At 43.1% G+C, this 16,769-nt stretch overlaps 1 protein-coding gene across 1 annotated transcript in view; it reads left to right on the top strand.

Annotated features, from left to right (window-relative positions):
* The first annotated feature begins 10,653 nt into the window (after positions 1–10,653).
* Positions 10,654–16,769, top strand: part of SMARCA1 (SNF2 related chromatin remodeling ATPase 1) — a 46,095-nt gene continuing 39,979 nt past the window's right edge. The window contains exons 1-2 of the mRNA XM_079961618.1: positions 10,654–11,033; positions 13,515–13,601. Of these exons, the coding sequence (XP_079817744.1) occupies positions 10,869–11,033; positions 13,515–13,601 (252 nt within the window). The 5' untranslated portion in view covers positions 10,654–10,868. The remainder of the gene's footprint in view (positions 11,034–13,514; positions 13,602–16,769) is intronic.

The raw sequence follows: 16,769 nt of genomic DNA on the forward strand, positions 1-16,769 counted from the left end.
AGATAAAATAGCAGTTAGGATTTTTTAAACCGATAAGGCATAGGATAAAACATCTGGATAAAATACAGGATTAGACACGGATAGTGGATGGATAAAAAAACTGATAACTAAAACAAATAAGAACTAAAAACAAACAAGGACACGCAGTTAAAACAACTGTGAGAGCAAAAGAACTAAAAGATTCGCAGTTAAAACAACTATAAGAGGCTGCAGAGTAAAAGCCTCTTAAATAGAGGACACTCACAACATTAAAAACTGCTGTGCAGATATGGTTAAAACAGACAATTAAAACAATGTACAACACTAAATTTAGCAGCAATGTACAACTATAAACTGACTCAGGGAGTTGACTCAGAATCATCCATGAAGCCATGTTTGGGGCTTTTCATGCCAGACTATTTTGAGATGGGCGATGGTCTGCGCCTACAGATCTGTACACAGAATCTGGCCACCGTCCATGTCATCTTCTGATCTTTGCCTAGCAGCAAAAGGTCAAATTTTTGCTTTTGTGGGAGGTCGGCGAGCCTCACCAGTAGGGGAGCAAAGATCTTACTATTTGCCTCTTCATAAAAGGGGCATCTAAAGAACAAGTGTTCTGGGCTTCCTATCTCTCCCAATGGGCAGGTGCAAAGTCTCTGGGCATACGGGACCCTTCTAAAGGCTCCATCCAGGACCGGCGAGGGAAGAGCCGAACTTCTGGCAAGTGTAAAGGCCCTTCTTGCATCCCTAGATACGAGAAAGAAGAGATATACTGCTGGTGTGGCTATATATCTCTCAATTTCTCCAATTCTATAGTCGGGGCACCTTGCACAGTCCTGCTGTCTCTCGGTGTCTAATATTCTTTGCCTGACCGTAGCTTTTGCCTGGTCCAAACCCAGACTTAGAAGGGCTTGACGGGCAAAACCCAATTTTCGGGGGGTGTTCAGAACTGCAGTCTGCCAGCCCGACTGGAATTGGTCACAGAGGATCAATGGGGCTATCCCTCGGGGGAGCAGGTTCAATGTCAGCCATTTGTAAATTGATGTTAGGCAGATGCTAGCCTCCACTCTCATCATCCCCGTTTCCAATCTAACCCATGCGTTAGAGACACATCTGGGGACTTGGAGGAGAGCTCTAAGAAATCTAGATTGAACTCTCTCAAGTGGGGAGAAAGGAGAGGAAGGTGGGCCCAAAAAGGAACCATAGAAGAGTTGTGCCAAAGTTTTGCCCTTGTATAGTTTTAGAGCTGTGGGGACAAAGAAGCCCCCTTGTGCTCTGAAGAATTTGAGGATACAATTTGCGTTTTTCCCCGCTGAACTCCCGATGGAGTTTATGTGTCGTTTGTTGGTTCCTGAGGCCTGTACCACCATTCCTAGATACTTGTAGTTTGTGACTTGCTCTAATTTATGGCCTTGGAGTTCCCAGCTTCTAAGCTTTCGTTTTTTCCCCAAAAGCAAGTATCTTGGTCTTTTGATAGTTGATTTTGAGGCATTCAGATTCACAGTATGTTGCGAGCTTTCTTAGTGCTCTTTTGAGTCCAATGGGGGTTCTGGATAGAATTACTGCATCATCGGCTGTTATGTAGTGAAGTTTCACCCTGGGCCAGCAGGGGGATACTGTATATAGTTTTCACTCAAGTCTGTAGATAGTTTGCACTCAGGTCCACGTCAGTTATTTTAGACGGGAAACGCTGGGCTGTTGTTGCTACAATGTTGACAGCCGGCTGCCTATAAAAGCAGGCCGGCTGAGCTGTTTGCAGTCAGTTCTATTCCAGCTTACAAAATAAAGAGCTACTTGGAGAAATCGCTGTGTCGTTTGCTATGTCAACCCACAACTTAACATCGGCATATAGCAGGACCGAAATATGCCAATTTGCAAGCTTTGGCGGGTGGAGTTCTGAGTCATTGAGTGCAGATACTAAGTTATTTAGATAGAAATTAAATAGTAGAGGGGCCAATAGGCACCCTTGCCTGACTCCTTTGAAGGTTTTAATAGGGTCTGTTAGGTGTCCTAGGCGACTGCACCTGACTCTAAGAGCCGTGTTTGCGTGCAGTGCCTGAATTAAGAGCAGAAGCCTTCTATCTATATTGGTCTCCTGTAGTCTGTCCCAGAGTCTGGTTCTGGAGACTGTATCAAATGCTGCTTTTAGGTCGACAAAGGCAGCGTATAGTGAGGCCTGCCCTCCTGATTTGTATTTGTCGATGAGATGTTGTAGCATTAGGCAGTGATCTGTCGTGGACCTTCCGGGTCTGAAGCCCGCTTGTTCTATTGCCAAAATATCTTCATTCTCTAGCCATTCTGTAAACTTGTTAAGGAGGTGCTTTGAGTAGAGTTTACTAATCACACTTAATAAGCTAATCGGCCTATAATTTGCTGGGTCCCCTCTGTTGCCCTTTTTATAGATTGGAACTATTATGGCTGTTCCCCATTCCCTTGGGATGCTGCCAGTGTCATCTATGTAGGTGAAGAGGGTGGCTAAGAAAGGTGCCCACCAATCCGCCTGTGCTTTTATTATTTCTGGCGTAATGCCGTCTGAGCCTGGGGCTTTGGCCGTTTTCAGTTGGTTTATATATGATTTCATTTCGGTTACTGTAACAGGCGGCCATTTAGCCAGTTGTTCTATATTACAATTCCGTAGTGGAGGTTCAGCGTCCTCATACAAAGATTGGAAGAATGAGACCCACAGGCTAGGGGAAATTTGTGAGGTTAAGGGGGAAATAGCTTTATGGTTGCCAGAAGTTACGTACCAGTTTCCAGAATAGTGTCTGATCTTTTGCTTTTGCTGCACTAATTAGTTCTATCCAACATTTTCTGGTATAGGCATTCTTTTGGTGGTGTATTAGGTCTTTATACTCTTTTTTAGGGCACGGACAGCAAGATAGGCTTCATGTCTGACAGAGTTTTCGGCTGTCAGGGCGGCTTTGTAAGCATTTTGCAGGGCTTTCTTTGCCTCAAAGCAAGTGCGATCAAACCAGGGTTTGTTTGATGTTATTGGTTTAGATGGCCTTTTTTCTGTGGTATTAAAAAGATGGGGTTTTAATTGTTGGAGCAGGCTCTCATACTTGGAAACTGGGTCCTCAGGCCTAGGATTATTTCCAAAGCCAGTTAAAATGGTACGGAGTTTTTCAGAGGTTAGAATCTTCTTCAGTTTGGAGTCAAGTGCAGGGGTCCATTTGACTCGGCAACCAAGTCACTCTAATGCAGTGATCTCTACAGGGTATACTGTTCTCAGGAAGGGTGACTCGTTTAACGGACACACCTGGAGGTGCAAAGGGAAATGGTCCCCCTCTATGAATGGGAGCACTTTTAAATTCACTATTTTTGTTAGTAATTCACTGTCCACCAACATATAATCAATTGTGCTGGATCTTACCCCAGACATGAATGTATATTCTCCGGGGATGTCGCCCCTGGTGTGACCATTTAGGATATGAAGACTTAGCTGCCTAGAGAATTTGAGGAGGCAGGCTCCAGCAAAATTTGAATGCTGATCCTTTGACTGCCTTGGTAGTTGTAAGGCCTCCGGGCCAAAGTCGTCAAGGTACCCTATTTTTTGCCTGTATTTAGTTTCTAAACTGGGGTTGTCAGGACCTAGCCTTGCGTTTAGGTTGCCTACCAGCAGGACCTTTGCTCCCGGATAGTCTGTTAGCAGTAACCTGACATAAGAGTCCAGTCTATTCCAGATTCCCTCAATATCGTTTTTTTTTTTTTTGCTTGTTGTGGGGATATAAGCGTTGATAATTAGTAAACTGCAGTTTCCCCAGGATATGAGTAGGGCCATTGCTAGGTGCTCTAGGGGGGAGAGTTCCTTACAGGTGGCATTTAGGCAGAGTGAAATTAGGATGCATACCCCCCCCCCCCGAGCCTCCCTGGTCCTCTGCCTGCAACTGCTCTCACTGCATATGTGTAGTGTTATGTACTGAAGTTCTCACCCTGGGCCAGCAGGGGGATACTGTATATAGTTTTCACTCAGGTCCACGTCAGTTATTTTAGGCGGGAAACCCTGGGTTGTTGTTGCTACAATGTTGACAGCCGGCTGCCTATAAAAGCAGGCCGGCTGAGCTGTTTGCAGTCAGTTCTATTCCAGCTTACAAAATAAAGAGCTGCTTTGGAGAAATCGCTGTGTCGTCTGCTATGTCAACCCACAACTTAACATGTAGTATCCTTCCAGTGATGGATTTTCGGCTGCCCACGTCTCCTGGAGAGCGATGATATTAAAGTTTTGACGGTAGAAGGGAATGTCTGTAGAATGGGAGAGGCATCTGGACCAGCTGGCAACATTCCAGGAGATGATGGTTAGGGCAGTAGTTGATTCTTGGGTTTTTAGATTCCAGGCACTCGTAGCTGTTTTCTGCTGCTGATTCCTCGGGTCCTTTGGGTTTGGCTTGATTGAGCCGTGACGCGGAGGAATGGGGGAGCCTTTTGAGGGAAAGGCTAATTTGGGGGTATTAATTTGTCTGTCCAGGCAGTCATCCGCTAAGACCTTATTTCATTCCTCTGCATGAATAGCTTCTAGGATTCCCCGGCAGTCCATGAAGATTGGGCCAATTCCTGGCGCTGGCACCACTAGTTCGATTTGTTGCAATTTGGACTGGGCTGTTGGTGGGGGTGTAGGAGAGCCCGTTTCTTCTGGAGCCAGATATTGACAAGTTGTCCATTCCTCGTTAGTTAAAGGCTTTGATTTACAATTGATGTAATTAAATTCCATGGGAGGAGGTGGGGCTAGAGGTGGAAGGGAGTTCCTTATGATCAATAGTCTTTCAATTAGTGCATCCTGGGAAAGTAGAAGCCAGGTGGAAAATACTGACTCAGGAAGGGGGACATAATTTTTTTGGAACAAGCTGTCTCTTGAGTGCATGCTTAGCCCAGCAGTTTATTTTCAGTGCCCAAACTGAAACTCTCTCTCTCACTCCTTTCAACCACATATCTTTTACTGCTTCCCCTAAACTTTTTTTTTTTAAATCTCAGCGGCCTAATTTAGCATGTGAGGGCAGGAGGAAGAAGAGTGACAATTGTTGGAAAACCACTGGGAGGTGGAAAGCCACACAATTTTCAAGGAGATACAGGTGAAACTCAGAAAATTAGAATATTGTGGAAAAGTTCATTTATTTCAGTAATTCAGCTTAAAAGGTGAAACTAATATATGGGATAGACTCATGACATACAAAGCGAGATATGTCAAGCCTTTACTTGTTATAATTGTGATGATTATGGGGTACAGCTGATGAAAACCCCAAATTAACAATTTCAGAAAATTAGAATTTTGTGAAAAGGTGCAGTAGCTATTCATTCGATAACACCTGCAATAGGTTCAGTAGGAAGCACAATCATGGGGAAGGCTGCTGACCTGACAGTTGTGCAGAAAGCCATCACTGAGACCCTCCATAACGAGGGAAAGCCTCAAACGGTAATTGCAGAAGAAGTTGGATGTTCCCAAAGTGCTGTGTCGAAGCACATTAATGGAAAGTTATGCAGAAGGGAAAAGTGTGGAAGAAAAAGGTGCACAAGCAGCAGGGATGACCGCAGCCTGGAGAGGATTGTCAGGAAAAGACCATTCAAATGTGTTGGGGACTTTCACAAGGAGTGGACTGAGGCTGGAGTTAGTGCATCAAGAGCCACCACACACAGACGGATCCTGGAGATGGGCTTCAAATGTTGTATTCCTCTTGTCAAGCTGCTCCTGAACAAGAAACGTCAGAAGCATCTAGCCTGGGCTAAAGGGAAAAAAAAGAAGAACTGGTTTGTTGCTCAGTGGTCCCAAGTCCTTTTTTTTTCTGATGAGAGCAGCTTTTGCATCTCATTTGGAAACCAAGGACCCAGAGTCTGGAGGAAGAATGGGGAGGCACACAATGCCAGATGCTTGAAGTCCAGTGTGAAGTGCTGATTTGGGGAGCCATGCCATCAGCTGGTGTTGGTCCACTGTGCTTCATTAAGTCCAGGGTCAACACAGCCGTCTACCAGGATATTTTGGAGCACTTCATGCTTCCTTCTGCAGACGAGCTTTATGGGGATGCTGACTTCATTTTCCAGCACGACTTGGCACCTGCCCACACTGCCAAAAGTACCAAAACCTGGTTCAATGCCCATGGGATTACTATGCTTGATTGGCCAGCAAAATCGCCTGACCTGAACCCCATAGAGAATCTGTGGGGCATTGCCAAGACAAAGATGAGAGACATGAGACCGAACAATGCAGAAGAGATAAAGGCTGCTATTGAAGCATCCCGGTCTGCCATAACACCTCAGCAGTGCCACAGGCTGATCGCATCCATGCCATGCCGCATTGAGGCTGTAATTGATGCAAAAGGAGCCCAAACCAAGTACTGAGTACATATGCATGCTTCTACTTCTCAGAGGTCCAATATTGCTCTATTTGCAATACTTGTTTTGCTGATTTCATTTAATATTCAAATTTTCTGAGATTGTTAATTTGGGGTTTTCATCAGCTGTACGCCATAATATCACAATTATAACAAATAAAGGCTTGACATATCTCGCTTTGCATGTCATGAGTCTATCTCATATATTAGTTTCACCTTTTAAGTTGAATTACTGAAATAAATGAAATTTCTACGATATTCTAATTTTCCGAGTTTCACCTGTATACCAGTACATCCTAAACTAGAATGCTGATTAGAATGTTGGTCTGCGAGACCAGGGTTCAAGTTTCAGCTCAGCCATGAAGCTCCCTGAGTGAGCTTGGATCAATTGCTGTCTCTCAGCCCAACCTGCGTCACAAGGGTTGTGGTGAGGAAACAATTGGGAGAGGGGGAGAACCTGCTCAGAGGAAAGGTGGGATGAAAATATAATAATGATAATAATACAGTACTGTAAATACCTTTGAGGCATCTAATCATAGCCTGCATTTTTATTATACAGGGCCTGTATTTTAAAATGAGCTTAAAGATTTTCAAATGTTCATGCCAGGCAGAAGACCAGCTGCCTAAGAACCTTGGCAAGATGTTTATTCTCCTGGACAAGGGGGCCCCCTGATTTATAGCAGAAAACAATTCTCAAAGTCGTAAAAAGGGAATTACAGGCTGACAGCCAAGGTTACATTGACCCTACATATTACAGAAGATAAAAAAAGAGATAAACATAATTAAGAGTGGGTAAATAGTAAAATAAAACCATGTGCCTCCCATTAAACTTGAGCCATATTTTCCTAAGGTTGAAAGGTCAAGAGCAGTGAAAAAGGCAACTGGCTTGGCTGGAGAAGAGGTTTTCTTTCTATCTTATTTTGAGGCTGGAAACTGTTCCTTCCTTTTTTACTTTGAAAAGGTTTATTCTTCTAAAAAGCTATCTATGTTATGTATTAAATATATTGGCTTAAATGTAATTATGCAAAGGAATTAGAAGCTAAGAAATGTTAAATCCTTATGCTAGATTCTTATTTCATATAGTTGGAAGAGATCACAGGGGCCATCAGCCATCAGCCCAGCCCCCCCTGCCAAGCAGGAAACATCATTAGAGCACACATATGGTTGTCAGGCCTTTGTTTAAAAGACCTCCAAGAGAAGGAGATCTTTCAATGATGATGTGAACTCAAGATCCTTGACATCTGTTTAAGATAAAAATTTAAGATTAAACCATCTGTTTTGGAGGGCAATAGGGCGAGGTGAGCTGGTAATTAAGGTTCCTTGTTGAGACACATGTAAGATATATTACTACTTATTTGTCATTTATAGATAGAAGAATATATAGCTTTTTGTTTCCCATAAAAGGACAAGAGGAAATGGGTGTATCTTTTGTGATTGGTTCTAGCAAACAGCCAATAGGAATTTCAACCAGGCTGATTGGACAGAGGCAGCCACAGGAGGAGCAAGGGGGCTGGATTAAGGAAATATAAGTGCTGGCCATAACGGCAGGAGGCCAGGCCAGAGCTTGGTAACCATATACCACTGTGCCTCATATTTATTTGTCTGACAAATAAATTATTATTTTAATTTCTCTATTGCTGCGTTGAATATTTCATTCCAGCTAAGCGTTAACCACAAGCAGGGTGCTACACCTTCAGCCCACCATTGTTTTATGAGGCAAAATACATTATTTAGGAGATGTTATGATAGGATATGGGACGCGGGTGGCGCTGTGGGTTAAACCACAGAGCCTAGGACTTGCCGATCAGAAGGTTGGCAGTTCGAATCCCCGTGACGGGGTGAGCTCCCATTGCTTGATCCCTGCTCCTGCCAACCTAGCAGTTTGAAAGCATCTCAAAGTGCAAGTAGATAAATAGGTACCGCTCCGGCGGGAAGGTAAACGGCGTTTCCGTGCGCTGCTCTGGTTCGCCAGAAGCAGCTTAGTCATGCTGGCCACATGACCCAGAAGCTGTACGCCGGCTCCCACGGCCAATAAAGCGAGATGAGCGCCGCAACCCCAGAGTCGGTCACGACTGGACCTCATGGTCAGGGATCCCTTTACCTTTACCTTTATGATAGGATATCCTACATATTTACTTTTACAGTATTTGAAAGCATGTCCCTCCTTTCCTCAGCTGGATCAGGGCATGGAAGCTAATAATGTTTGACCCTTTCTCTTGCACCATTTTCTTGATCTAAATCACTAATGCAAGATCTTGTGACAGCTCCCTTCTGAGGGCAGGCATGACTGGGGCGCCATCAAAAGGAAGGTTTTTAAATGTTAATGTCATGTCTTGCACTGCCAACAGAGCTTTCTCAGAGGACGGGGACAAAACTAGGATTATTTAGCTCTGTCTATCATTTCGTCTGACTCTGTCTATTGTTGGAGCTTCTCAGCCCTCGGTCCTACCAGTTCTAATGGACCAAACAGCTGGGTGACAAATCAAGGCATCACTCCTAAACTTTTACCTAGGAACAGATAGGTAGCCGTGTTGGTCTGCCATAGTCAAAACAAAATAAAAAAAATCCTTCCAGTAGCACCTTAAAGACCAACTAAGTTAGTTCTTGGTATGAGCATTCGTGTGCATGCACACTTCTTCAGATAAGGTATCTGAAGAAGTGTGCATGCACACGAAAGCTCATACCAAGAACTAACTTAGTTGGTCTTTAAGGTGCTACTGGAAGGAATTTTTTTTATTTTGTTTTTACCTAGGAGTAAGACCCATTTCCTTTTGGGGAGATGTGCACAGGATCACAAAATAAATTGCATTAGTACCTGACCATGTTGAAACCTAAACATTAAATTTGCTTTAAAAATTCAGACAAATAACAATTTTTAAAAAAATCGATATGTTTGGAGTATTGAACTTTCCGCCTGCATACATCAATAGATATGACACATGCTTTATAGTTGAATACTGTGAAGATTAGTTTTCTGATTTCCTCGCCTGAAGGGTGGTATAGAAATTTAATTGTTTAAAAAGTTTGTAATGGCAGTTCAAGCTACGTGCTCCTCTTCATTTTTTCCTATATCTATGGGTTTAAGGGCTCAACGTAAAGGAACTAGCCTCGGAAGTCGCCTTTACGCATGCTCAGTTCGGTCCTTCCTTCCTCCCTCCCTCCCTCCCTCCCTCTCCGGGGTCACTCGCGAGTGTTCTGTTATGAGCGCTTGGAAAGAGCGGGGAACTGGGAACAGAGGGGGGGGGCGGGAATCATAGCTGTCAACTTTCAGATTTGAAAATAAGGGATCAGCAGCCTCACCTGTCCCGGGGACAGTCTACGGCATATCTAACAATCCGGGATAGCAGCGGGAAGCAGCGGGAAACGGCGCTGGAATAAGGGAATTTTCCGCAAAAAAGGGGAAGGTTGACAGCTATGGGGGGAAATACAAATAATCTTCGCGAGCATTAGTAATTAATTAATCAGTTTGGTGTTTATGCTAATCGTCAGTATGATAACATCATAAGTGTCGGAAGTTTAAAACTAAGGGAGGAAAACAACGAGCATGAGTTAAGACTGTCTGGATAGGGATCGGTATGCATGTAAGGCGATGGTGTAGCCATGATTTGAAGATTCCTTATTAACTTCCCCCTCCCTTGCAAACGTCCTTTTTAAATTGCTAATAGGAAAAAAACCCAACCACCTCTCAACAGATTATCTATTGTTGCTTTAGCACCTAAACGCACTGTAAATGTATAAAAGATAAAGGCAGTCATCATAACAGACAAGAGTCTGTTGGAAGCAACACCTTCTGACCACTAGTATTTATTGTCTTTATAATATACCGTACATTACATACATATATGTGCTGTATGAAATCAAAAGACCGGACTGTTCACAAAGAAAAAACAGCTGGTGAAATTCAAATATGGAAATAGGAAGTTTGTGTATGTGTTTTTTGGGGGGTGGGCGAGGGCTGTGGCTAAGCGCTACAGCATCAACAGCACATCCCTTGCGGGGCATTAGGACCCAGGTGCAATGTCTGCCACCTCCCACCCCCCGTCAGAAAGCCTGGAAAGCTGCTGCCGACCAGTGTAGACAATACTGAGCCAGGTGGACCGTTAGTTTGATTTAAGCAGCTTCCCGCACTCCTTATGAAAAAAAACAATACGGAAAAAAAGAAAGCGAGGAAGGAACCTAGCACCAAAAATAAAAAATAAAAATGCTCAAGCGGGACTAAATGCTATTAATTAACCGGTATTGACTATTAAAAGCGCGACGATGCCGTTGGAAGCAACCCTTAAAATTCGCCCCTGCAGTTTCCCAAAGGGGGAGGAGCCTCCTGTCTCGCGTCACGTGCTCCTCCGAACCATAACAACCACAACCTTGCCTTCCCATTCCCGCGCGCGCGAAGGCGCTCAGCGCCGTTCTCGCGGTTTCTTGCGATACCCGTCGCTGCCGAGGGAGGGCGGCGGGAGGAAAAGGAGGGGGAGCCAACGGAGGGGGGCGGGTTTTGAGGGGGTCCCTACCCCGCCCCCCTCCTGTCCCCACAACTCCTGCTCTACCGACCGGTGGTTGCCGAGACACAAAATGGACGCTGCGGAGGCCGACGTCGTTGTCCCGGTGGCGGCGACAGCACTGACAGCGGCTCCGGCCCCAGCCGCTGCCAGCCCGGGCTGCGAGGAGGTCGAGGAGGAGCCCTCCACCTCGGCCGCTTTCTCTTCATCCTCACAGGAGCCCGGCGGCCCAGAGGAGGTACGGCGCGGGAAACGGGGAGGAGGACGAGGGCGGCGGCGGCCTCTAGATCGCGCGCCACAATCACCTCAAACCTCTGCGTATGCTCAGAGGAACACTTTATTTTCATTTTTTAACAACCCCATCCGGAACGCTAAGCTCCGGGGAGCCAGCATACGAAACTGCATCCGTCCTTTTGAGAGACCATCACCCCCCCCACCTTACCCTCGCGCGCTCATTTCTTTATTTTTCGTTTACACCAAGGCTGCAGAACCAGCGGCCCTCCAGATGCGTCCTCCCCATCAGCCGCCCAGCCAGCATGCCCAAAAAGTGCTCGGGAATGACAGGAGCAGCTGTCCAGCACATCTGGAATGGAGGATCGCTGATCTTCATCAGCATAGCTGTCAACTTTCAGATTTGAAAATAAGGGATCAGTAGCCTCACCTATCCCAGGGACAGTCTATGGGATATCTAACAATCCGGGATAGCAGCGGGAAACGGCACTGGAATAAGGGAATTTCCCGCAAAAAAGGGAAGGTTGACAGCTATGCCTCATCAGTCGTTTTACGCCCATCGCGGTCAGGGACTTGGGAAGGTTTACCATGCTGAGTCCTTGCTTGCCTGAGTAATCTGCTGTTTGATACTTAATGTATGGAAGAAACGCCCTCAGGCGAAGTGTATATCCTCCAGGCACATGTTTATTCCACTTGTGGTGTGGGAGGGAGGGAGGGGTTGGCTTTGCGAGGGCTGATGCCAACCCATCATGTGCGGGTTTTATGTGGCTTCCCAGGGGCACCGGGTTGGCTGCTGTAGGAGGCAGGACTAGAGCAAGGGTGAGGGACTTGTGGTTCCCAGCGTGTGTTAGTTATTGCTTGTTGCATTTCTTTCAAGGAGCTAAAGGTGTTGAATGTATTTCTCTCCCCCTGTTTTATCCTCACAACAACCCTGTGAGGTAGGATAGTCTGGGAGTGAGGGACTGGCCCAGTGAACTTCATGGCTGAGGCGGGGATTTGAACCCTGGTTTCCCAGATCTTAGTCCAGCATTCTATATCTGCTATACCATCTTCTTGGCTAATGACAGTGCTGCCTGAGACTGATGGTGTGCAGCAACTTCAGGAGCGTCACAATTTCCCCATCCTTGGTTTAAGATTCCTTGAAGAGCATCGAAAGGTCCTGGGAGCAGGACTGTGAAGCTCAGTTATGGTGGGAGAACCAAGCAGTCCTCCTTGCAAGTTCTTGACCTTCTCTTGCTTATGCCTAAATGCAATGGCGGCAGCTGTGCACTGAGGCTGTCCACAGGACAGGTTGAGAGCAGGAGTGGGGAAGCTGTGGTCCTCTAGGTGTGTTGGTACTGAAACTCCCATATTCTCTGACTATTGGTTATGCTGCCCAGGCTGATGGGATGTGGAGTTCAACAAAATCTGTAGACCATCAGGTTGTTTATTATTTTTGTTAACCATCCAGAGTGTGTTACAGCAATATAAACAAACAATACCACAATCAGTTAAATAAACACACAATCAGAAGAATAACTAACATAACCTAAAAACATAAAAAGCCAGGCAGATTCCATATAGTTAAACATTCTTTAGGAGTTTTCATTAGGTGCAGTCACCATCATTGGCCAGTTGCCCAGGTTCTACCTACTTTCTGTCCACTGTGGGCACAGAGACCTGAAAAGAACAGATGATCAGTTTAGTTTGCTGTCCTTGTATATCCATCTAAACTATAACTCATATTTAAGGTATGATTGTTGGCTTATTGTGGTGCAGCAGGAACAAGCAGCAATACTTGAGCATGTTGCAGTTGCTCAAGTTTTGCTCATTCCCAGCCCACCTGTCCATTCCTGCCCACCTGTCAAACTAGCCCAACCCCTGACCTAGAGAGTGATCTAATTTGTTTATTTATTTTACTTATATTAAGTAAACAAAGATGAACATTTTGAAACTGGAAGGTGTGCCTAATATATTTGTAACTAGTATCCATTCATTGATGTTAATGATCTTATGGAATGGAAAATGTTCCTTGGAAAAAATAAAGCACTGGAATTTTCCCTGCCCCTGTGTAAGAGCCTAAAGAGCAACTTCAGGCATATTCAGTGCAATTTTGACTTCCCTTTTTCAACAGCCCACATGTCTCCCCTTGTTATACAACCATGTGTTTTTGAAATTTTCCTCAGTTTTAAAAGCAGTGAACAATATGTCACAGGGATGTATTGCTGTTTGAAAATCTTAAGTTCAGATGCCCATAGGCACAACTACTTGTATCACTCTTTGAATCTTAAGCAATTATGTGGTATCTGAGTGCAGGAAACTTTTCACAGTGTGGGTGGTGGAGGTATATGCATTGTTTTGAAAGCACAAACAAGTTCTTCCCCTCATTTCAGAAGTCGTATTTTCTTGATTTTTACAGAGGCAATGGGGGGAGGGAGGTGAGTTGAATGGGGAATTTGGTCCTCCATTAGACACACAGTAATTGTAGAATTTGTCATTTTGTTTACAGAGAAATGATCCTCCATTTCAACTAAAGCCCCCTCCAAAGGCATCTAAATCTGAAAAAGATGTTGATCCAGAGTATGAAGAAAAGATGGTAAATTTTCTGATATAGCAGTTTATCTGATAATATATTTGTTACATTTTTGTTGAGCTTTGGTTGTGGTGAAAAGAGAAGTAAAAATATTAATATACATAATATTAACTGTTCTAAAATAAAACATATTGTTTTTCTAGACAGTTTTAGGAAGCTTTAAAGTGCATATATGTAAACATTAAAAAATATTATTTATTCATGATACCATCACAAAACAAATGTTTAACAGTCTGAGAGTAACACAAGGTGACATCATTTGAAATTAACCCAGACCCAAATAAAACTACATCATAAATGAACTTAAAATGCTGAATTTCCCTGGCAGATCACAACATGTGCCCTCTCTTTAAAGTTCCACTTTTAAGCAATATTTCAAGTAAAATAAATAAAAATAATACACTTGTATCTGAATAAAATTAGGATAATTTAACTGATGTTCATATATGCCAAAGTGAAAACAGCAAGCTATAACCCATTCAGGGGATCCTTAATACACCAAATCAATCACTAGAACAAGTTTGTGTATGTAGTATGTGCAGCCTGATCCCGTGCATGCTTACGTGGAATTCAGTTTTCCCCTGTCTCTGGCTTGCTCCCAAGTAACTGTGGTGAAATTTGAGGCATTTGTTTCTATCTTCACATATAATAAAGCTGAGGTGGAGGAGTCTGCTGTTACCCAAAAGAAGCATAAGACCCATCTTACTTTACTGCTTTCCATAGATTTTAGCAAATTTATCCCCTCCAACCCTATTTGTAGTATTGGACCCGGTCTGTTGGAAAACTGCTTAAAAGTTACAGAGTGCAATAAGGTAAGCCAATAAAAAGGGCAGGTTTTGGTCCACTTTTCTTTGTGCTCCTTTAAAATTAGATCCCTCTACCCCCATTTTATATGTGAACGGAGTAAGTGTGTGTTACACATAATTGTCTTACATGTCTTTTAAAATCCAAACAACATCATCTATTCTAGGTTCCGTCATTTGGTGTGAGAAGTTTTTACTACTGCTTAAAAAGTAAAAACATTTTCTCATGTCAGTAGCCTTGAGAGAAATCATTGTTTTGATTCTAAAACTGATGCTCAACAAATCTTTTTAATATTCTAGTGATCTTTCCTTAGGATGATCATACACAAGAGAAGAGTAGACTACTGTACTACTTTTAAAGACTATGTGGAAGATGCAGTTTGTCAGAAAAGTGAGGAAAGTTGCACTTCTGAAATTCTCTCTTCCACACATTAAAAGTATAGAGTAACATTGTCCTCTATTAGATTGGGTTACTCTCTGTTGTTCAAACAGTGACTGTATTTGCATAATCAAATATTAGCTTAATAAGATGAGATAGGAACAAGCTTCATGCACAACCAGTTTGCTCATTCCTTTGCATGAGTGAGTAGAGAAGCCAGGAAGCTACAGTTAACAATAGCTTTCTATTATATCAGAATTGGGAAACTATGGTTAATGTCTTCCAAACAAGCCAGAATATGAAGCCATGAGTTCAAGTTGGCTTCCAGATTCTGCTTTGTTTGGATGCCATTAACCATAGTTACCATTCCAGCCTGATTACATTACTTTTGGCAGCACTCAGTGGTTTTGTATTTCAAGCAAATCTGTAATTATGTTTGAAATTTATAGTAGCTTTTCACTATTGCTAGAATGTTTCTTGGTAGAGAAAAAGAAGAGATTTTCCCTTGAGAGGGAAAACCCCTAAAGATTAAGATCACTGTTGACAATAAAGTTAAACAATTTGAATAAAATATAAAATAGTATAGTATAAAATATAAAATAGTATAGTATAGTATAGTACAGTATAGAACAGAGATAGCCAGTGTGTTACGCTTTAGATTTTGTGTGGACTGCTGCTACCACCATTCTTGATCACTAGCCATGCAGGCTGGTGTGATGAGAATTGGAGGGCACCATGTTGGCTATTGTGGTATAGAAAGACCTAATGCTTAGGATCTGTCGAGCGAAAGTATAGTACAACGTAAGAAAATATCCATATTAGAAACTCTTATTGATATGAATCTTGCTAAATAAGAATTAGCTCTGAAAGTCTACAGATTCCATTGAAGAGGAAACTGAATGATAACCAACATTTAATCATTCACTTGTTTCTATGAAATTCTGTCAAGAATTAACTTCAGCTGCCCAAGTATGATAACATTATAGCAGTCATCCTGCAGTTTCTCAGAGCTGCTAATGGAATCAGACTTTTCAGTTAGCCAGTATTCAAAATCTGCCTCAAGAACTCCTGTAAGTAAGGAGACAAACATTAAGACAGTCTTCAAGTTAAAAACAGCTGACACCTGGCTGGTTTCCTCATTCTTTGAAGGAGTTGTGTATTGTTGCTTCCAAGTTTGTAGAAAGATAGTGTGGTTGTAATCTTATGCACATTTACTTGGGAGCATTATTTCTAAATAGACGTGTAGGATATTATTGTGTGCCTACTACAGAGTGTATGCTATTTTTGGACTTGAAGAAATTTGTATCTCCCCTTTGCTCATTCTTTAAAACCTTAGCTTCAGCATACTTCCTGAGCAGTGTCTCAAAAAGACAGAAAAGCAAAGGAAGAAATAACCAGAAAATACAGGAAGCTCTTGCTTATTATTCTAAATAGAGCTCTGCTCAGTTTTAGTCTGTTCTTTTTCAAATCCTGTATGTTAAATGTTTTCCCCCACAAAAGGCCTCAAAGCATCAAGAAATTTTATGCTGTGTTATGTTGCCCTCATGTGGTGAAATGTTATGCTATCCTCCTTTTTAGCTTAAATTAAAATAAACTGCTTAACATTTGTATATACATGCAGGTCCCGCTATCTGAATGTTTGTTGTCCATTTATCCAAATATAAAAAAAATATGCCCAAACCCCACTACATGCATGGCTGATTCAGATAGCTGGAGTTATCTTTGTTTGTTTGTGCTTTGCTGGTTGACTGCAACTATTTTCAGATGGAAAACGTAGAGGAAGGTGGGGAGAGAGATCGGCCAGAGAGCAGGAGAAATCAGACAGATCAGTTTTTCCTTTCTCTTTTCATTTGCAGGTTGGCTATAGCCATTTTAGGAAGAAACCATGGCGGGAGGGGAGAGAAAGATGGATGTCCCAAGGGTGACTGATCCAAGGTCATTCAGTGGGTTTATGGCTGAATGAAGATTTGAGTCCAAATCTTCCCTGTT

Source organism: Podarcis cretensis (genome assembly GCF_951804945.1).
Source record: "Podarcis cretensis genome assembly, chromosome: Z".
In the NCBI taxonomy this organism is placed as follows: Eukaryota; Metazoa; Chordata; class Lepidosauria; order Squamata; family Lacertidae; genus Podarcis; species Podarcis cretensis.